Source organism: Vidua chalybeata, chromosome 20 (assembly GCF_026979565.1).
Source record: "Vidua chalybeata isolate OUT-0048 chromosome 20, bVidCha1 merged haplotype, whole genome shotgun sequence".
Classification (NCBI taxonomy): domain Eukaryota; kingdom Metazoa; phylum Chordata; class Aves; order Passeriformes; family Viduidae; genus Vidua; species Vidua chalybeata.
In genome coordinates this window covers 11,398,960-11,421,418 of record NC_071549.1, presented here as the reverse complement: position 1 = coordinate 11,421,418, position 22,459 = coordinate 11,398,960, and the positions used below count along the sequence as shown (strand labels likewise).

At 41.8% G+C, this 22,459-nt stretch overlaps 1 protein-coding gene and 1 long non-coding RNA gene across 2 annotated transcripts; one reads left to right on the top strand and one right to left on the bottom strand.

Annotated features, from left to right (window-relative positions):
- Nucleotides 1-1,451: 1,451 nt before the first annotated feature.
- Nucleotides 1,452-21,136, top strand: SMTNL2 (smoothelin like 2). The gene is made up of 9 exons (XM_053961477.1): nucleotides 1,452-2,186; nucleotides 8,020-8,107; nucleotides 8,822-9,061; nucleotides 9,743-9,796; nucleotides 11,337-11,412; nucleotides 13,467-13,637; nucleotides 14,205-14,322; nucleotides 15,634-15,785; nucleotides 17,742-21,136. The coding sequence occupies exons 1-9, from the start codon at nucleotides 1,782-1,784 to the stop codon at nucleotides 17,866-17,868; spliced, it is 1,431 nt and encodes a 476-aa protein (XP_053817452.1). The 5' UTR covers nucleotides 1,452-1,781; the 3' UTR covers nucleotides 17,869-21,136.
- On the bottom strand, nucleotides 17,130-22,443 carry LOC128798188 (uncharacterized). Its single transcript, XR_008434352.1, has 2 exons — nucleotides 22,365-22,443; nucleotides 17,130-17,419 (listed from the first exon to the last, which is right to left on the bottom strand). It is a non-coding gene; the product is annotated as an uncharacterized LOC128798188 (long non-coding RNA).
- Between the last annotated feature and the right edge of the window lie 16 nt (nucleotides 22,444-22,459).

Below are 22,459 nucleotides of genomic sequence, written 5' to 3'. Positions count from 1 at the left end.
TTGGAGAGTGACATATTCCCATGCTCTGTCCACCTGCAACAGCTCCAAAGGAGAAGATTTCAAAGGGAACAGAAAGGCAGGTGTGGCTTCAGACTATTGAAGTATAAAGCTAACTCCTTGTTTGTGACAGGACAGAAAGACAGATGGAAAGTTGTACTTAAGTTTTTGTGAGATTAGGATGTACGTTAACCGTTAGTATCATTACCTGTACTGCAAATTGTTCTAAATGCATGAATGAGAAGCAGCTTTAAGAACACTGGGGGTTTGCGATTACTCTGTGGTTGCTGTAAACAGCAAAACAATTTGATTTGCATGGCTCTGCTAGATCTAGCTGAGAATAAGTTGGAAATTTTCTTTCAAGACACCTTTTGTCAGAAAACTGAAATGTCTACTAAATAATTGTTCTGTGAAAAAGTAAAAGTTGTCTTTAGTAATTAAAAAAATTGTAAAAATGGAAATATTTACTATCTAGGGAAGAGTATTTTCCAATGAATTACACTATTAGTACCATTAGCTAATAGCTATGAGCTGTCAACAGTAATAACCACACACATGCACACACACATATTGTTTTTAGATAAGGTTGCATATGTTAAGAAATGGCCTGTGAGCTAATGGTAATTGAATTCTGTTATTATTGCTTTAGGGTTTCACACAGACTGACTGGGGCAGAACTCCAACTTTCCCTGCACATTCTAGATTTACCGGCTTAGCTACTTGCTGCTGCAAGAGAGCTACTATTGACAACTATTAAATGGTACCAAAGAAGTTGGTTACCTGACATTAAGTGCTGATGTGTATAGGCTACCCGATGATGCAAATTTGCTTAAAATATTTCTCAGATTCCCTTTTTCTGTGAGGTTTTTTTGTCTTGTGCTGCAGTAAAGAATACACCTGAAAGCGTTCTGTATCGTGGCTCTGGCTAGCTTGACAGAAACGTGTCGCATCCACCATGCACACAGATTGGATTTGCTGGACGACTTGGCAGTTCAATACTAATGCCCATCGAATTGCAGCCTACTGTGGGAAACGTGTGTGAACATGCTGGTTACAAGTTTCTGCCCAGAAGCGCAGAAATCTGGCAGTTTGTCTAAGGGTGTATGTGCGTGCATTTCCATCTCTGTGCCCTCAAAGACCGTTCTCTTTTCCCTTTGCCTCCGTGTTCCCCTGTGCATACTTTCTACATCGTCATCGTCCAAGCAACCCGGGAAAGATCTGGCATTAACCCCTCCTCCCCTCGTTCCGTCTCCCTCCGATTCCTTCCCGACCCACATTTCCCACTTCTTCCTTCCCCCACACCGGTGCTGCCGCCCGATTCGAGCCGTCTCGCTCCCGCGGCTCCGCCCGCAACCCATCGCGCCCGGCCCTCTCGGGCCCTAAAGTCCCCGGGCAGCTGTGAACGAGCCTGTGGCCCCGCCCCTTCCCCCTGCTTGTTCCACCATTACCTTTCGAAATTCCATCTCCGTCTTTGAAGGAGTGTACGCTGAGCGGGGCAGACAGGGCAGCCGCACCACCCGCGCCGCTTCCGTGCGGCGGCTGCCCCGGGCGCGCCGTGCGCCCCGTCGAGCTCCTCGCCGAGCTCCTGCGCCCCAGCAGAACGGGCCGTGCCCGGCGGCGCCGGGGGCTGGGCTTAGGGCCAGGCTCGGGGCCGCCGGGAGGCACGGGGAGATCTCAAAGAGAAGGAGAGGCGGCGGCGAAGGGGGAGACGGTCCGGTGTCTGCTGATAGCCGCTCCCGACCCTCCTGCGTCCCTGCCCGCGCAGCCTGCGGTGAGCGGACACCATGGCCGGCGAGATCGAGCATCTGAACAGTCGGGAGGCGCAGACTGTCTGCGACGGCCTGGAACGCTACGAGGACACGCTGCGGGGCGCCGTCCGGGAGATCCATGTGGACATCCAGCTGTTCAAGCAGGGAGTAGGCCGGCAGGTGGAGGAGGTGCTGCGCCTCGCTAGCCCCCTGGCACACGCTGTCTCTGAGCTGCAGCAGGAGAACCGGCGCCTGCGGGTACAGCTGGAGCGCCTGTCTCGGCAGGTGGAGGCCCTGGGCAGGTCGGCGGGGTTGCCGCAGGAGTGGGTGAACGAGGCAGCGGAGAGCCCTCAGGTCGTGGGGCCCGGCTCGCCGGCGCAAGGTTCGGCCGACGACGCATTCTCCGGTCGTGCCAAGCTAACGGTCGCTGGCCGGAGCCAAGTAAGTGGCCAACGAGACGGCAGGAGGGAGGGCCAAGGGCATGCATGAAGGGATGCTTCACGGATGTTGCACGGGATAATGTTTAGGGACACGGGGTTCCTCTTTTGCGGCATGGGGTCAGTGGTGTTATGGGAGGTGCTCTGAGAAATGGTCTTGGCTGTGATACCACCTGGAGATCTACCTGATTACGGCCCTTTTTGGTCAGACTGGGATATTGGTTAGAGTGGTAGCAACCTGTCAGTCCCCTGTGGTTAGAAATAAGAGGAGATGGGGCAGTGTAGGCTATCAATGTACGTGTGTGCGCAAGTATTTTTGTATCCTTTTTGGACTCCATTCTGGGGGATCTGTGTTCCACCAATGCTGTTTGCCAGTTGGCAAGCTTGCAGAGGGGAGTAGCTTAGCATATAGCAGGCAGTGGCTTCCCTAAGATGACATCCCACAGTGAGTCTGTTTTGCTGTCCAGCCCCTGTCCCTCACTGCTGCATCTTGTCCCTGAGAGGTCGACGCAAGCTTTTTTGTGGTCTCCGTGACCTAAACTTGCACAAATGTAGTCATTCCTCCCAGTGATAAAACTTTCTGCAGTGTAATGGAGCATTGTAGCTTGGTGCACAGAAATCCCAATAGTGGAAAGCTCATCTGGTACTGAGATGTTTTGTGTAATCCTTTGTCTGCGTCTGTCTCTGCGGTAAGAATTGCGAGCTCCCGTGCCATCTGTGACACCAGAAGAGCGCAACCATTCACTATGCTGTGATTCAGTTGCATAAAACTGGGGTACTAGACACTTGGCTTTCACAGATGACAGCCTGTTTTACGTCCTCTTGGTTAAGCATGTCTTAAGGGGGTTTTAAGACTGTTGGAGCTTTAAAAAACTGGTCTGTGGTCTATCCAGGCTTGGGGTTAAAGAAGAAAAGCTTGGAAGTTAAATTCACTAGAATTGGTGGGAATGAGCAGAGTCTGTATTGCATTCCAGCCCTCTTTATTCCTACTGACCTGTGAATGGGGGCATAGGGCTTCCTACCTCTGGGCAAATGGAGAGGTAAAACTGCTTTTTGATACATTCTAGCAACTGCTGCCTTTCCCCTCTGTGACAAAGGTAAGCAGCATCCATACAACTTCCGTAACTGCTTCCTTTTTGTTCTGTGGAGCTATCCACGCTTGCTTGTATTGCAAGGAACTGAAGTAAGCTGAGTGATACGGAAGGGACAAGGGATTATGGTCCCTCACTCCATCACCACTGCCTACGCTGTGGTGTATACTTCACAGTCTGTGAACACAGAGTCTTGCATCAATGTTATGGCCAATATCCAGTTTTAGGTATCGGTCTGCGTTAAAGCACAGCTTTTGTTTGGATAGGAACCTTCCTGCTTTGCTTTGAGGGTTCAAGGAAGATCACTTAAGTGCTGATCGTTCTTCAGTGCCCTCTCAACAATTTATGTTGGAGAAGTTCCCAAGTTAGCAGAGCTGACCGAAAGGGAATTTCAGTACTGAGAAGTATGGGAGGTGCAGCTACAGCTATACACACCAAATGTGTGCAGTGAAAACATGGGTTTGTGGGTCAGGTTCTGATGTGGCTGCATGCAAATGGCGAAAGACCAAGACTTGATTGCTGAGATGGTTGCTCAGATTCTCTGTAATGAACACTGTTCCTTCAGTTGATTTCAATTTCTGGTTATATGACTGAAGCATTTGAAAAAGAATACCATAAATGGCACTGTGTATATTTTCAGATACACGAGCACCTATAATAAAACTGGTGACGCTTCTAGTCTTAGTAAATACTTCTATAATGCGAGACATGAGAAGCAAATAATACTGACCTGGAAATAGTTGCAAATCAAGACGTGCTCTTTTGCTCCTGAAAAGATTTACTGATTGAGTTCCTTTTTACTGTGGGGTTGATGCAGCAGATTCTGAACATCTTTGGTATCTGAGCCATTCTTTTCTAATATTGCTAGATTATTTTTCATGGTAATTTCATTAGGAAAAAAAAAAACGAATCCAGGGAATTCCAAGCATAGTTCAGAAGCAAGGACACAAATCTCCTTTCAATTCTAATCTGGGAAATTTCTGCTATGATGTCCTTGAAAGCTGATAAAGAGCAGTCTAAATTATGGTTTAGGTAGAATTTTAAATGGCCGTTAGCCGCTCTGATTCGGAGGTCAGTCTTTCTGTTATTTTGATATCAGACTGCAGCTCTCTTAACCACACCAGAGTCTTGAGAGCTGCTTTCACAAAGGTGGAAAATAGGGGCTATTTGAAGAGGTAGTTTCAAAGATCTGGATCCTGGAGCCATACCTGTGCTACTGAGCGTTTAAAAAAGAAAAAGTTTTGATCTTTTTTTTGTTGGTCTGATTTTACATTTTGGCAGGAGCTTTGTAACTTATGATATTTCCACAGTTTTTGTGATTGAGCATGATGCCTTTGTTAAGAGGTAGGACTAAAAGTACTTTAAGGGTGTCCTGTTTTAAAACTGTCAGAAGAGTTTCTGTATAACTTGGACAGATGGCTGCAGAGAATCTGCCTGCGGTGGTCAAAGCCGCAGAGAGATAGATAGCTGGCTATGACCGCCTATGAAAGTCTAAACGAGTATTACCCATTGGGATCTCTCCCTGATGACCTGATGGCACCCAGCACTTAGTCAGCCTGTGAGTAACTACATAAGACACAACTTGGGTGTATATAATGACCTACGTATTTCCAGCAAAGATGGGCTGAGAGAGCTGTGGTTATTCAGCCTGGAGAAGACTTCAGAGAGACCTCATTGCGGCCTGCAAATGCTTTAGGGGGCTTACAAAAAGGAGGGTAAGGGACTTGTTTTTGTATGAGCAGATAGCAACAGGACAAGAGGCAATGGTTTTAAACCATTGAAAGAGGGCGGGTTTAGATTAGATGTTAGGAAGAAACCGTTCACTCAGAGGGTGGTGAAGCACAGGTTGCCCGGGGAAGTTGTGGATGCCCCATCCCTATCAGTCTTTGAGGCCAGGTTGGATGAGCTCCTGAGCAACTTGATCTAATGCATGGAATCCCTGCACATGTCAAGGTGTTGAAACAAGATGATCTTTATGATCCCTTCCAACCCAAACCATTCTATGGTTCTATAATGACAAGGAGATTGCATAATTAATAGAGCATGACATGCTCTATTTCCAAACTATCTTAACTCCTATGTTTGATAAAGGAAGTCTGTTGGTTTAACTTATTTATTATTATCTTATACTTCCTCCAAGTGTCCTTTTGGAATGGTGACATTTCAAGGTTGCCTTGATCCTTATCTAGATTATTTTTGTTGTTGTTTGTTTTGTTTTAATTCACTGTGGCATAGCCACAGGCACCTGCTGAAACTGTTAAGGAAGAATTGTTTCCTCCTATCCATGTATATCCAGGCTTACTTCAAAAAAGGTTCTATGAGAAGTACTCCTGTTGTTTTTCTTCAGTGCAATAGTTTCTCTAATATGTTCATGGAGTTCAAGGCTTTTTCTTCACGTAGCAGGATTAATTACACATAGAGAATACTAGTATTGTCTTATGGACAATGGCTTTCTAGTAGTAGAACTAAGGGGTAAATGTGGTACACCTCTTGCTGGTGTCTAGCTGGCTCTTTTGCACTTCCTCAAAACTTCATTGTTCCCAGTATCTGATATATCAGTGATGTCTATATATGCAAGGAACAGTGTGTGGAATCTTGCCTTTGTGGCAGTCAGTGGCGACATTACTGTTCCTCTAGAACCAGTGATTTGTATTGTGACCCTTGTGGTAGTTGGTGGTTTTATGAAAGACTCTGAATGACTGAAATCTTATCACTTGAGTGAGAGTAGTATCATTTGTGTCTGTCATTCTTCTAGAATTTGACCCTGCTGCAAACAAAATCTTGAAGACGTAACAGACATGCACCTTAGATGTTCAGCAAGGAAATAACAATTGTATTTCTTTTTTTTCCTAATCTTGTCAACTGGTGCTTATTTTTTCTGAATGCGTTGAATTTTTACTACTGGCTTGCGAAAATTGCAGCTTCTGGTTATGGATCTCCAAAGTGTAACTTCTTTACAGCAAAGGAGGAATTCCAGCAGCCCTATAGCTATGGAAAGTATTATCACCCTCCATTACATGGAGACCTCTGAGCTACACAGAGATTAGCTCTACAAGCAAGCTTGGATAAGGCATCCACAATATTAGAGTTAACTTTCTTTTCTTCAACTTCATCAGTTCTTCATTGTGTTGTTGTCACGTGAGTTGTACAAATGCGTACTTAAGAACAGATATGTGTAGTTATCCCTCTGCTATTTATAATCTATGTAACCAGCACTGACAGAAGTAGTCTTGCTAAACACATGGGTTTGTCAGAAGCTTGGCATCTCCAAAGTGGATTTTGAAAGTACTTCAGCCTGACACTACTAAATGAATGTCAGAATGTGATCTCAAATCCTCCCACTGTTCTGTCAGCACATGGGCCTTCTTCCCCATCCTCCAGCCTGGTATCAGTTTCTTCTTTGGCACTGTTAGCCAAACTGTAGCAGCCAGGTTTGCATGAAATAAGGTAATGCAGCACTTGACACTGCATTAGAAAGCCAGTTCAGTGCGTAGAATGCTACGTGACCTTTGCAACGATCATGTAATTTGATGATTTTACTCATCCACACTTCCCCAGCTTATAAAAGTAGATTCATGTTTACGGTCTACACAGGCATTCTTCACATTCAGGTCATAATGACTGACATGAATGGCTAAACAGTTCTAACTGTGTATCATGGGTACATTCTAGGGAGCTGCATTAGCTATGCTTTACATTTCAGTTCTGGATATGGGCAATAATTGTTGACTGGGATCTCAATTGCACTAAATGCAGCAATAAAAGTTCTGAACCCCTGATTCTGTGTGGTTTCTATAATTAGTATTTATTTAATTTGTAATTTTCTCAATCCTGGCAGCTAGTAATAACCAAGTTTATTCATGCACAGTACCTTTTTCAAAAGTTTCAAAATAGGTTTTTTTCCCCAGAAATTAAAACATCTGGATACAACTACGCAATCAATGAACGTTTTTGTGGACTGTGTGTTGGGGAATTTCTCTCTACTACCTGTAGCTACTGCTTCTTCTTGGAAACTTAACTGCAGCAATCACCTATCTGTGAAGCAGTTTCTTCTTCCTTTAGTTACGCAGCCAAAAAGCACATAGTTCCTCACGGTTTAACATGCCCCTTCACCCCCCCCAAAAAAACCCAGCCTAACCAGCCTAAAACCCAATCAAACGAACAAACAAAAAAACTCCACAACCTCCTACTAAACCCACAAAAAAATTCCTGGCTGATTTTTCTGGAATTATATTGACAGCCATTATGAGGAGAATTTATGCTTTTGCCAGAAAAAAGCTATCCTTACAGAAGTTATAGATTATAAAATAGCTGTAGTGTCCTAGGATTGAATTTACTTTGTAATGCCTATACAATATGTTTTTATACTGTAATTTCTTTCTGCAGCAAATAGAAAAAGAAATGCACAGCATTATTCCATGCAATCTCAAACAATTTCTCCACTGTTACATCGAGTCTTCTGTTGATCACCATTGCAGTGGATGGTGATACCTTTATCTAACAAAAGATAACACCTCCTAGGTGCTTGGGGTCCAGTTAAGGACATGTGTGTGAAGATTGATTTAAGTTATGCATTGCTAATGGTTCATTTGCAGGCTTGGCTCCTGGGGTTAGGTAGTTGTTCCTTTCTTATTTTGTGGTCACTTGCACAAGGAAGATCTGTTCTTGGCAGGTGTTCCTGGATATTCTTCTCACTTTTGCTGCTGTTTGAAATTTAGCTGTCATGTCTGTTGTCTGTTCTGACAGAGCGTAGACCTGGATGACCACCAGAAACCTGAGTTTAGAAGAGTTTTTAGTTCTTCCATCATTGAAAATGGGCATCGATCTTCATCAGGTAGGAACAGGGCATGAAATGAAGTAGCACTGCTTGTAAAATACCTGATCTTGGCAGTCATAGAGCAGGAGTCACACTGGAAGGGTTAGAATCTGCTATAGTTTCAGGATGGATCCAGTAGCACCAGTACTTTATTTCATAACTAGGAGTTTAATTTTTAAACTTCGGCGTTACTGTTAAGCATGTACTACGGTGTTTCATAAATTGGAGGCTATTACTGCTGCATTACCTTGAGACACGAGCGGTAAGGCCTTCTATGCTGGGTGCCATTGTAGTCTTGCATCCCAAAACATCTTGCAAGTCACCCGTCCGCTTCTGTCATCCTTCAGTGGAGGAAGGACTTACCATCTCCGCTTTTGAAAATGTCATACAGTGTTTCATAAAACCATAAACAAAAATGCCTCTTCCTTAACTGGGGCAGGAGATTGTGTGAGTGGCAGGAGTGAGGGCTGTGCAGAGGGAGAGAAGCTTACCAAATGCAAATGCTACTATATTAATGATCTGAAGACATTGTTCCTGCTGAGATTCCTGTAGAGTAAGTGTGATGAAAGGGTCACTTGGGCTCGGGTTGTTTCTACTATGTAAATGGTACAATGTTTCACAGGGGATTAAGTCCAATGACCTGTAAAATAAAAGTTGTTGCATGAACATTGGTTTGTAGCTTTGTTACAAACTGCAAACAAATTTACTTCCTCTCGCCCATTTTTTATTCAGGTCAGGCAAAAGTCACCCATGAACAGACCTGCTTTCAGATGTCAGAATCTTCGTCCCCTGAAGCCCATGCCCCTGCAGTCACCTTACAGATGCCCCACCTTCCCGTTACTGCAGTATCCAGGACATCTGAGAAGTTTTCAGGAGAGAACATCTGTCCAACAGGAACAACCAATACATCTTGCCTGCTGGGACAGGGAAAGAGCGCAAATACAATGGGAGTAAAATGTTCCAACCAGCCAGGTAAAAGAGAAAAGTAACTTGCTGAAGCTGCATCCCATTGTCTTTCTTCAACTGCTGCTATGAGTATTGTCCTGTGACCTTGTGGTAGTTATGAAACCTTGCTTCTCTGGCTATATATCCCATTGTGGGACACTCCAATTTGGAATACTGTGGATCCTAGCTGGAGCTTTCGGCTGTAATGTCACATCTGCAGAGAATTTTTGTGCCGAACGTAGTTGAGTTTTTAGTGAAGCGTATCTTACAGCACAGTTACTGAATTCAGTAAGTTACTGAATCTCTTAAACATGCCCAGCTCTTTTCATGAAATGTGTGGACATTTTTAGTGCTTTGGGACTGGAGGCCCTGTGAGAAGTTAGGCAGATATTTGGCCAACAGGTTCTAATAGTCATTTGGAGGAAGGAATGACTGACAGCAGTCTGACACATAGACACATGCCAGTGATTGCAAAATCTTAGTTATATTGAAACTGAGTTTAAAAAAAAAATGTATGGAAGCCATTCATCCTTGGCTGTGACACTTAGAAATTGGACTATATATATGGGTCAGAAATTACAGAAGGAGACTGGGATGGGATTGCTAGCAAGAGATAGGGATCATTTGCAGGTTATTCTTTTGATTTTTATCTTACTAAGACTAAGAATGTAGCAAACACTTCCTTTGTCTTTGTTTGTGCCGATACAGTGAAGGACTGGAATTCAATTACAACGAAAACAATGGATTCATCTGCCACCGGAGGTGAGTGTTCCTATCTGCATGCCCTTATGCAACAAAAATTGAGAATGATTCCATGCTCTTTGGGGGATTCAGATCTGAGCATGTAGTTTTGACTTGTAGCTACACGGTAATACTAATATTGCTAACAAGCCTGTATGCAGACTCATAGAATCATGAACACTTGTTCTACTTCATCAGATTCTTAATCAGTTCAAAGTGAGGGGTAATTACCCTTATTTGCACAGTGATGTTCGTGTGTATCGTTAGGCAATCTCTGCAGTGGAAACCATAAGCGCCAGAAAAGTGTGGCAGGGAGACAGCTTGAGCAGTGAAGATTTCAGCTGATCAAGTGAAAGCTGTGGCTGCATGCAAGGCAGTTGGAAAGTGGTGTGCCCACCCACGTATATTGAAGCAAATTACTTTGAGCAAGATAAAAGTAAGGAGTCTCCTTTGTAATATAAATGTGGCAAAGGACAAAATGCTTTAAGGATTTCTGATTTCAGCTGAAATAGATGAGTTGAGCTCTCTCCAAAAGTACCTCTGATTGCTGTCACCAAGTTGTTACTGTCTGCACAATATACTGGCATTTCACGGTGGTCTCAAGTGTTGGTTTATTTAGCAAAATGTGTAGCCCTTCGGGAATAAGGATTACATTCCTCCTCATCTGAAGACATCTGAGATTGGCATAAAAATCTGCCAATTGTTAGTGGTCACAAATTTGTCACATCTGTATGCTGGTATCTACCAGTGTGTTTTACATGAAAAATGTAGTTGATCTGGATCACTTCTATAAGAGGGGAGAATTCTGCATTTTCAGAGAGCAAGAGCGATCAGGTTGAATTGCTTCTAAGCTGGCAGTCCCTCGTGTATAGAAGGAGCTTTCAAGAAATTAGTTGCTGGTTTATGCAACAAGTTTTGGCTTTGGTATGTTAAAATTGGGCAAGATGTTCCACTGTTCTGCAATTATAGAGCATAGCTGGAGTCCAGAGCTGAGCCCTAAGACGCAAAGCACATAAGATAGAACCTCATAGGTGGAGGGAGGAAGATGCAAAGTTGATTTTAAGCCACATTTGCAACTTCGAGTCTGTTCTACTTTACAAACTAAAATGTATTCCTGGTAGAAATTAGGTAATTTAAATTATGCACTCAATTACATTAAACTCCCCAGGGCTCGTCTGCTAGAATGACTTTTGCAAGCACCACTTTTTCCTTTAACTGAAATGTCAGTGGCAGCGTGCTCTCCTCTGAGGATTGCACAAGGGCCTGAAGTGATCTGACCTTCCGACTGCAGTTTTATCAAAGACATCCTCTCAGAGTCTTTTCTGGTATGCTTACACTATCCTTGCTGCAGTGCAACAATTTTACAGAGGAATTGAACTGCTGGGGAAAATCCTTCCCCAGCTTGTTAGCTCATATGGAAGTCAGAGGCCTGCAGCTTTACAGTGTGGTGAGTAAAAATCAATGCGTGTCTATCCATCAGGAAAGCACATGAGGAAAGTTTCTATTTGAAAGCACATGAGGAAAGTTTCTGAACTAATGCATCTTTTCTGTTTTTATATAGAGAATGCTACTTCTGTCACCAAGCCTGTCTCAACTGTGAACTATGGGCTGCGTAGTGGAGCCAAAACTGGTGAAAGGTATGCATTTTTCGTGACATTTTGTTAGGCCATTGTGGTCAATGTAGTCTCAAGGGACAGGTGTTCTGCTGACTTGGAAAACAGGTGAGTCCCAGATGCTGTTTTAAGCACTGGATGTGTAATCGTACATTAATCTATTTGCCCCATCATCTCTTACATTAACATAGGTAGTTCATTTAATGTATGTATGTACGTACATTAAATTACATTAATGTTCGTAATGTATGTACTATGTCCATCAACATGAAAATGGGCATATTCCTCTTAACCACACTTCTACTTTCAGGGAATAACAAATCAGTGACTACTGGAATAATCACACTATCTGTACTGAAACCATCCTAGTGATGTACTGTACGTAGTAATTTTCATTCAACACAGCAGTCCTTACATACATACCCTGAATATTCTCAGGTGAAATGTACCAGGTTATTATTGATTGTACTTCTCATGGGAAATCAGCAACCTGCTCTATATATCATGCTTGCTATATGTCTAGTTTGAGGATCACTCATTCGCCCTAAATCCCCTGCATGACTTGCTCTTTTGTACCTCTGATTCCTGTATCAGGGCCATATCCTGATTAATCCTCACACCTTTCTTTCCACGAGGCATCTAGTAGGCTGAACATCAACATCACACCTGTGATTACAGCTTTGGATAGCCTTAGCACATTTAGCTCTTTTTTTTTGAGGGTGGGGGGAGCGGGGCACACTTCTTCAGGCTGCCCCACCAGTGCACTGAAGAACAAATGAGTCACTGGTGCTATATTTTAAGCCTGTTAAAGGCTGTGGGCTTTCCTCTGGGCTAAGTGGAACAGAGATGAGAAAGGACAAAATTTTACGGAGCACTTTCAAGTAGACCTAACATTTCCACGTTGTTTTAGTCTTAATCAGTAAGATTATCAGTGCTTGATAGTGGTGGATTTTTGTTGGGAGGAGGAAGTTGTCAGGTCCTTTGAAAACAATTTTAAATATACTCATCTGTGTTGAAATTAGTACTTTGGGCTTATTTTTGGAAACCAACATATGATCACTACCAAATATCCTTACTTGGCTAGCCTAGAGTTTAATTTGTAGATAAATGTCTTGCTGAGGACACCTACACATTCATTATTAACTCAAGAGTTGCAGTTGCTTAGTAGAGGATTACATGGTATCACAATTACTCCTGGCATATCCAGACAACCTTAGCATGCAAAATATCCATCAAGAAAAACATTGGAGAGAAGAAAGTTTAAATCTCTTAAATTCGGCTTGTATCTGCCTTGAAAACAATCCCAAATTAGGTATTACATTTCTTCTGAGGTAGTCCCGACATCAGCACCTCAATATTTGAGTCATGATATGCTGAGCACCCTGGAGAACTTGGTGTCATACCCGACCTCCATCTGTACCAGAAATTAATGCGTGACACTGTCGTCATTGTTCTTTGCCTGTTTCCCCATCTCTGTGATGTGGAATAATTCCAAATGCAATGTTTGGCTTGCTTCATTAATGCCAATGAAGCAGTATATGGCTCAAACAAACACTAATTAGAATGTAATCCCGTATTTCTCAATCACATATACAGCTTGCAGTCAGTAAAGCAACACTGTCAGAAGGTCAGAATTCTGTGCGCTCGAAGTAAAAATTTCAAAAGTACTTTCTGATTTACTCTTCAAGTTTCATTTTAAAAATGTCACAGCCTCTGAGAAGCCTGAAGTTGGAAATCGATGGGATTTAGTGCTCCTGTCTGGCCACAACTTTTTCTTTTGTCTTCTTTTTTTTCTCAAAGGTTTTGAATTGTTGTTCTGCTCAGTGCTACAAAGTGCTTATGGCTTGTCCAGCTGTGTCTTATTTGTAACAGTACCTTAGGGGCTTCAATACTTAAGTGCTGTTGCGTGTCATAATAATTTTACTTTTATTACCATAGCTTTTGACTCATGCAGGTCCTCTTGAAATGGATCTTTTGGAAGGTTTAGAGACAACAGTTGAACCTTTATGCTGGCTCTTGTCACTGCAGAGTGTTAACTCTTTTGTTTATCACATACTTTTCATGTTATCTTTCTCCAGTGCCATTGACAGTTACTGTGAGGTGACCCCCAGCTCTTACTCACCTCCTCCTACTGTGCATCGCCAAGTTGAAAGGAGGCGAGAATTGGTGCGGTCTCAGACGCTCCCGCGGACTGCAGGAACGCAGGCCAGGAAAGCGCTTTTTGAGAAACTTGAACGTGATGATGGAAAGTACGTCTCAGTCCTTGTCTCCAGAACGGTTTGTTAATGGGAAACTAATTGGTCAGTTACTCCCAGCAGAGTACAGCTGGGTGGGAGAACTCTCTCCGTGTCGGATTTGGAGCTAAGGGACAATATGAGGCCTCTAAAGTTTCACTGACTTTACAGACCAAGCCTTGGAAATTCACAGCTACAGACTCCTCTGACTTCGGAGTTGTTCAGCTGAAGGCAGCAGGTGCCTTTTATCAGGGAAGAGTTCTGTGAAAGCTGCCTTCTCCATCATTATAGGAGATTGCAAATATAGTGACTTTCTGTTGCCATTCATTGAGGATCAAAATATGGACACTTCTTGATTGGAGTATGATTTAAATAAAAGAGGGCTTGGAATTGGAATTATGGCTTTTGTTTAATAAAAATTACATTTCTCTTGCAGGGCCAACAAGTCAAGGTTTCAGCAACATGTTTCTCAAATATCACCTGGGCAGGGGCTGACCTGGGCAAAGTTGTATAAATATTCCTGACAAGTAGGTTTAAGTTTTTCTAGAATGTAATTTAATCTGGTCTCTGTTAATTTTCCAGAGGAAAAGGAGAATCCAGAGCTAAGCTGAAGAGGTCGCTGAGTTTTGGGGTTGCCAGCGCTAGCAGCATTAAACAAATTCTGTTAGACTGGTGTCGCTCAAAAACCATAGGATACAAGGTAAAGATATGCTAGTATTTTCATCTCTTTTTTTTTTTGTTTCAAGAGAATTTGCCAAATTCTGTGCTCAAAGAGTGAATGTAAAATATGCTAGAGAATGAGTTAACTTCCTCAAGGTGATCAATTTTTGTGTGGGTAACACAAACACGGTTTGTGTAGGCAGCACTTCAAGACTGTCAGTGACTGCATGAATGAGATTCTGTATGTCTATTAAAGTTTTTCTAAAAGCTGACCTTTTTGTGCTTATGGATATAAATTTCAGTATACGCTCAGACCTTTTTTTTTTCTTAGTTGCAGGCTGTAATATTTTATTCACATTATACATGACAAGTTCTGAATACATGAAGACTATGGCCATTTTGCTACATACAGACCCAAGTACTCTGTTAGTATTTGACAAATGAATTTGTAGTAAATGGTTGAGTTTGAATCACATTGTGAGTAACTTTTTATGAGGCAGCATCAGTGTCACTAAAAGAATACAGCAGTTGAGATTTTATTCGTTTTATCTAGCCTTAAACTGCAACTGTCAAAGAAATACAGAATTTTTTTTCCCTAGGGATTGTTTTGTGTGTGTTTAGTATGTTTTTCAATGTTACTAAATGTGCATAATTATTGCTAAACTGTACATTATAGTTTAAATAAGCAGAACTAATTAAAATTATGGTTAATTGCTTACTAGAAAAGCTGGGGCTTGAATTTTATGTGATGGGAAAGCAGCATGAGACAAGAGCACAAATACGTTTCTTTTCACTGTGGCATTTGAAAGTAACAATAAGAATTTGTTTTGAGAATCAGCTTGTGCAGTAGATATGATTTTTCCTATATTTCTACCTATCTGTGTGTAAACAGATATTGAATTGGGCAAAACAAGTAAGCATAGTCTTTATCTAGTGTTATTCACAAAATGAACTGTTCTTCAATTTTAGATCCTCCATGGGTGAATATGGTTATGTATTAGTAGTGTCCTTAGTTTCCACAGATACTGAGCTGGTGCATTGGGCCTGCTCCAGTGCTCACTGGTGTTGATGAGATTCTTCACAGTATTTTCAGTGGGCTTTGGATCAGGGACCTTGACTATGCGTCTGCTTTGCATCTGGGTATTTCAGGCAAAGAGCTTTTATTGCTGAGTGTGCCATTTTTTTCCCAGAATGTCAACAATGAAATGGACATACAAAGATGGGAAGAAAAAAATAAAGCCTGTGCTCTTGCTGGTGGGAAAGAACAATAGAAAACTGCATTGAACAAAACCAGCTGCTTTTATTTGTTCCCCTGTGTTGCATTAATATGTGTATTTTTTTATCATGACAGCACATTGATCTCCAGAACTTCTCCTCAAGCTGGAACGATGGGATGGCATTCTGCGCTCTTGTGCATTCTTTCTTCCCTGAAGCTTTTGATTATAATAAGCTTGACCCAGCTAATCGCAAGCAGAATTTTGAGCTGGCCTTCACAACGGCTGAGTGAGTACATTAGCGCTCTGTGAAGTGCTTCCAGTTCAAGTCTAATGCACCTGAGCAGCAGTGAAGAGTTTCATTATTATTCTTTTTGACTCTGTATTGATGTCTTGGAAGGCTACCTAGAACAGAGGCTAGACAGTGTTAAAGGAATAAAGTAGGTATTTAGTAAAAAGGCCTTCAAAGGATACACCTTGGGCAGTACAAGAGCCTGGCCGAGGCTACACCCAAGATGGACGATGGATCACACGTTTTCATGCTTTTGTAAGTTTTGGTCCATTTACATATTGGGGTTAATTGTCCAATTACAGCTTCATATTATGAAGCCCCATCCTCCTAGATTGCTCTCCTCAATTCACTGCTGTTTATATTTTTTGGGCCTGAAGCTGCAACAGTGTCTTTGGTTCTCAGGCTGGAAAATGATTGTTTTGTCTGACTAAACTGTGAAGAGAACTTGCTAACACTATATGAAGTTCTGACTTATATACTAATGCAGTACAGAATCTGGATAATATGAAAGCTAAAACTTAAGGCATCAGTATTACTAGCTTGCATGTATCATGCCAAAAAAAAAAAAAAAAAGCTCTGCGGAGAGAACGCATAATACATGTGAGAGACTTCACTTCTGACTGTACCTTGTTTTGCTTGAAAAAGAACAAAGGTTGAATTCAGTGTAAGTACAGATCAAAGGCTGTGAGCTTCTTGGTATCTCAACCAGGTAACTGCACTTCTGAAAACAGGCAGAGCTAATACCTTCAGTCACATTATCCAGATTCTTTTTCATGCCGTATAGCAGGTAATTAAATGCTAACTTATTTGTTAAAGTCATTATGAATGTGAACCTGACAGTCAGAGATAGTAACATTTTTGAGCTTGTATCAACATGATTCTTACCTTAAGACCTCTCCATGTGGTATGCAGCTGGGTTTGGTACACTTTTTCTAAATGATAACAGACGGTAGGAACACATGGCTAATGAGGTAACTTAAAGAACTGGATTTGCCATTGGCCATTCAGAAAAAAACCTTTGAAATTTCTTGACATAATGTTGTTTCTCTTTATTACAGCCTCTAGCAAAGGAATTAATTTGAGAAATACAAGTATTTTTATAAGTACACATATATGTATATATAAAAAATTTTGTTGCTTGTCAATGAATTGAAGGAGATTCTGTGATACTTTTAGGTGATTGATCTCTAAAAAACGATCTACAACTCTCAAAGGAAAGCTGCAGTGTTCTTCTACCTCAGTTTATGTAAACAGTTAGTTTAGGGGAGAACAAAAGACACCACAAACACAACACTAAGACACATCAGGTGAGAGAAAATTACAGAAATTACTATTCATAGCTATGATTGCCTTTAAACTGATTTATTTGAGTGCCAGTAAAGGCTATTTTCTCAGTTATTGCTGGTCACCCCAGTACTAGCTATGCTGATAAAATTGATTCCTGCCCTTGTGATTTTTCATCTTAAGCCTCTGCAGATCTGTTCCTTTCTGCTGGTCCAGATCACTCACATCTTGAAGATATGGGGTGGTGGAGAACAAACAATTCGCAGCCACATAGACCTTCATCAGCACATCTCATCTCTTCTTGAGTTTTTCCATTCTTTTGGAACTCCCTATATATTAACCAAAAACTGAGACATGGGCAGAGTAGTGTGAGATTGGGCTACATGCTACAGAGGAACGTGGAATGATAGTGAAGAAAGCACCACCCCTCCAGGGCTTAAGATCAGATCCCACTATAAAGCAAGAGACAGAAAGAACAGGAATATTCCGTGGTCATAAAAATAACAATGTCCAGCCTGACCCTGCTCAATTCATTGTGAAATGAAATGCTGCCAGTGAACCTCAGGATTTCTTAAATGCTTCAATGGTGCTCAAATCAGAGCATCAAATGAATCCTGGAAGCAGTTATGTAACTCTTGATTTGCTGTATCTGTTTTATTGTTAATACAGGAAAATGGCTCACTGTGACCGTCTGATAGAAGTGGAAGACATGATGGTGATGGGTCACAAGCCAGATCCCATGTGTGTCTTCACCTATGTCCAGTCTCTGTACAGTCATCTACGACGCTTTGAATAAAACCATTGACACCCCTCCAGCCAGAAGGGTCAAATACAGCATGCTAATGGGAAGACTGACATTTTGCAAATGGAACACAGTATTATTCCTCGCTTTGTACTGTCCCTGTAAGCATTTGCATACAGCTGTGTAGCTGGCTGACCGAAGTATTGCTGAGCAGTGCCCTGAAGTGTTGATCACATCACCGTGTCAGTAATACGGAAATAGGTTTGAAAAAGACAAGAAGAAATTGGCAAAGGCAAATATTGTCATTTTGGTGCTAGTAGTAGATTGGATTTTTATGTTTAAAGATCACAGGAAGCAAATGTACTTCTCCTGTCTGTAAGTCTAGGGACAATTTTATGCAGTGATTCTGCTATGAAGGTAAAACTCTAGAAGATAGCACCTTCAGTTTCACTTCTCTATTGAACATAGTATAAAAGAAATAGCAGATGGACAAGGAAAATTCTGTTTAGCAAATAATAACCTAGAGTACTCAACCCCTAGGGCAATAATGCCTCTCCTCCAACCCTACCCCTCCACTCTAGCATACACACACTGAGATCAAACAGGCATTGTTTTGTTCTCCTAAAGCATAAAGAGAGCATAACCTCTTGCCTGATGAGTGTGGTGGCATTTTGTCTGTAATGGTCAAATCTAATAGTATTTGCTGAGAGGGTTGCTAATGCCTCTACTGGCAGTCCTGGATTAATTTCTTGATAAGACTAGCAACAGCTGGGACTGTTCTTTGTCTGAGATTGTGTGCTTGCATGGTTTAGGACTGCAGGAAATATAGGAGCTAGCAAGGTACAAAATCCTTTGAATAGCTGTAATAGAAACAAGCCTGTAATGTGCTTTTACCTGGACTCGGGGGAGAGCAGCTCTTCAGTGTGGACAAGAGTGAACTCTTTACAACTTGTTCAGTACAGATGCTGATTCTTAGGCAGATGAACAATACACAAAAATATATATTAAAGATGTGGGAGTTTTGAAATAGTTTCAAAAGCCTTTCACTGGTTTCAGTTCTCAGTTTAATTAGTATTAAAACCACAGTACAGTTACATTATTCCAGATTTACTGGACTAAAAAAAGCCTTCTAAAATTATTTCTTCCCTAAGAACAGGCTCATAGAAAGAAAAAACTGAAACACACAAATTGTCTGCTCATGCTTGAGAATGTTTTTTAACCTGCCCTTGTGCTTTTTGTAGATATTTAGAAAGATTAATTTGGTGCTGTATTGATGACAATTTATAATAAAACATGTTAAGCATTCTTCAGATTTATTGCATCTTTTTAGAATGATGTGACAGATAACCAAGTAAAATCAGTGAAAACACAGAGCTTTTACTTAAAAGATTTTTCTTCCAGTCATGATTCTGTGCGCTCTGAATTTCAGTTTAAAAAGTACGTAAGTTCAATTGCATTTGAAATATGATTTTAGTTCAGTCTCCCTTTCTAGTCTAGTTTACTTAAAAACCATGAATGAAGCAACTGCTTTGTTAGCATATAAATGCCATTGCCTTTAGTTTTTTACTTTGTCATGAATGATTATAATTCTGAGGTGTAAGTGTGAGCCTGTAGCTCTACCAAATGCACTGTAAGGATAAACACATTGTACTTATGTTTTGGGGGAGTTTTGAGGAGAAATCTGTCCAAAACTGGCACACACAATACACCTATTTACATTCTTACAGTAGAATACTTTTTGAGTAGCAGAGCCAAGGTCCATCGTAACTACCACAAGAGGGGCAATACTGGCTTAATACATCGCATTCCTTCACAGTCCGAGGTCATAGATGATTTAACTGTGTGATGTGAGTGCTGAAGACGCAGGTAAGTACTTGGCCAATTTAGGCCTAATAGCATGTAATTATATAAAGGAACTTTTAGACTGTAAAATTATTGCAAATTCAACAGGGTGAATCTACATCCTTTCTGTAATTTAGTTTGTTTTCGCAGCTACCCACAAGGTATTTGTACAGGTTTTCTAAAGTCTTCCTGCTTCAGAGAGGTGATTGTAAAGATATCTGGGACTCACCAGCCACTTGTTTGCAGGAAAGTGGAAGAGTGTAAGCTGAGTTGATCTTTTGATGGTTTGTGTGTAAGGGTTAGGGAAATAGTGCAGTGCGATGACATACTTTTAGAAAAACTTTACAGCTTTGTGCATTAAGAGGTCTGCTCTATATGAATGATCTCAACTATTTAATTGTTATGATTAAATTGAAATTAAAGTATATAATGTGTGCCCCCAATTGATTTTTCAGTATTTTTATTTTTTAAAAAATGCAGAGCACGTGTGTATATATGACAGTGTGTTTAGCATGAATGGTAAAAGAACAATCTATTAAGTTGGCGTAGTATATATTTTACACAAATGGACTGTTTCTTAACTTTTTTAATGTTTCTCTATTATATCTGAAAGTATAACTACAATTGTTTATTGACAACTTGATCCTACTTTTAAAGGCTATATCAGTTTGTTCTGTGCAATATTTTCAAGATAATGTCAGCAGAGACATCATCTACTTTTAAGACTATGCTTCCCATAGCAGCAAAGTCTTTCTCTTTTCAAGTGTAATAACTGGATGAATGTCTTTCCTCACTTCTCCCTTTGTGTGATATTTCCAATAAAGTGTTTAATCTAAAACTATGCTCAAACCTATGCTTACACGATATGTAATTATGTATGAAACTATCCCAAAGGTTCCACCCTGTATCATTAATTTAAACCCGGCCTGGCTTACAGAGGTAAAGAGTCCAAAATAAAAGATGGGATTGCTTTGTGTAAGATGCAGTTGAAAGCCATTTTCGGTTATGCTAAAATGCATCTATGTCTACATAAAGCCTCAGAGGAGTTAACATAGAACCACAGACTATTCTGAGCTGGAAGGGACCCACAAGGATCATCAAGTCCAACTCTTTAAGTGAATGGCCCATATGGGATCAAACTCACAACCTCGGTGCAGTTATAGCTCAAACATACTGAGCTAATAGTTTGAGCTGGAAGGGATTGATCACTGTGGTGGTGATCTAGTCCAATTCCCCCCTGCAATAAGCAGGGATGTCCAACCCAAACCATTCAATGATTCTATGATTTCAGCTTTATCAGATTGCTCAAGGCCAAGCCCAAAACTGACCTGGAATTTTTCCAGGGATGGGGAGCTCTCCTGGCTACCTGTGCCAGTATTTTGCCACCCTCACTGTAAAAAATTTCTTCCCTATTGTTGCGGTTCAAACTTATTTTACTGATTCCTTGTTAAGTGGTTTGTTCTGTTGTACCCCCATGTTCTCCCCAAGTTGGTTTACCCCTGGGTTTTACTCTCCCTATAGGTGTCCCTCATGCCATTCCTTGCCTCTTGTTCCAGCTCTTTCCCTGCCTGTCAAGGCTACCCAGGCCTTGATTCCCAAACCTTCTCTGCCACTTAAACCTCAGGCCAATCCCTGTCTGCAACACCCCTACTCCTGGAAGCCCCATTGGCCCATGTGATCCATCCTCTACATCCTCCTACCCCAACTGGGCCCAGACACTTGATGTAGTCTCCTCACTCCTCCCCTGAAGATTCCCTGTTGGTTCGCTGTTTGTATCCACCCCCTGACTTGTATCTGAAAAAAAACCCTTGCACTACACAGCTAGGGGCTTTTTGTCCTGCTCCCTTTACCTGGAATAAACTGTTCCTGTTGGAACCTCAAGACAGAGAGCCTCCTCCTTTCTCCTCTGCCTGGTCCCTGTCGTGGCTTGTGTCTGGCACCTTAGAGCACGTGGCTCTAAACGTTCTGCCTCTGGTAAATCCCCATACCAAGGCAGTTCCCCACTCCTGGCGTGGCACCGGAGTTCTAAGAGCTAGCCCCGGGTTCCAGCAGCCACTTCATCTTATACCTAGTCTAAATCAACCCTTTTAGTTTTAAACTGTTAACCCTTATCCTGTCGCTGCAGGCCCTAATGAAAAGTTTGTCCCCATCTTTCTTAGAAGCCTCCTCTAAGTACTGAAAGGCTGCCAGAAGCTCTCCGATGAGCCTTCTGGAGGCTGAACAGCCCCAGCCCTCTCAGCCTTTCTTCATGGATTATTTTGGACACAAGTGGAACACCACAGTTCACACCTATTACGTTAGTCTGCTTTGTGATTTCAGCAAAATTGAAAGAAAACATTTAATGATGCTGCAGTGTGAGCTTAACCTACTCACCTGTGTGAACTCTCCTACTTCAACACAGTGGCAGCAGTTCTGCTGATTGATTCTCCGACAAATAAGACTATCTATGGTATTTTTCGTGCAACCAACAAGGAACATGACAACATACTTAATTTAGATCTAGTCTCATGAATGCTGGTTGGTTAGACTCCTCCGCAGAAAACGTGAGACGTTTCCAGGCTGAGGACTTGGCCATTTCACAAATAGTGACCCCATTTTCTACATCCAGACAAAATTCACAATGTGAGGAACCGCTCCTTTGTAAAATCCTTTTTAGAGGCATTACAATGGAATGTGGTAAGCGAGCTGGTGTGCAGAAGAGGACTTACTTTTTCATCCGGACTAACTGGGCGATTACACGTGGCGCGGAAAGGCGATGCGGGTGTCCGCGCAGCCGGCGGTGCCTCCGCCGCTCTCCCCGCGG

Coding starts and splice junctions, on each gene's coding strand:
- SMTNL2 (XM_053961477.1), top strand. CDS start 1,782: ATGGCCGGCGAGATCGAGCATCTGAACAGTCGGGAGGCGCAGACTGTC. Junction 2,187..8,019: donor CGGTCGCTGGCCGGAGCCAA/GTAAGTGGCCAA, acceptor CTGTTCTGACAG/AGCGTAGACCTGGATGACCA. Junction 9,797..11,336: donor GGATTCATCTGCCACCGGAG/GTGAGTGTTCCT, acceptor GTTTTTATATAG/AGAATGCTACTTCTGTCACC.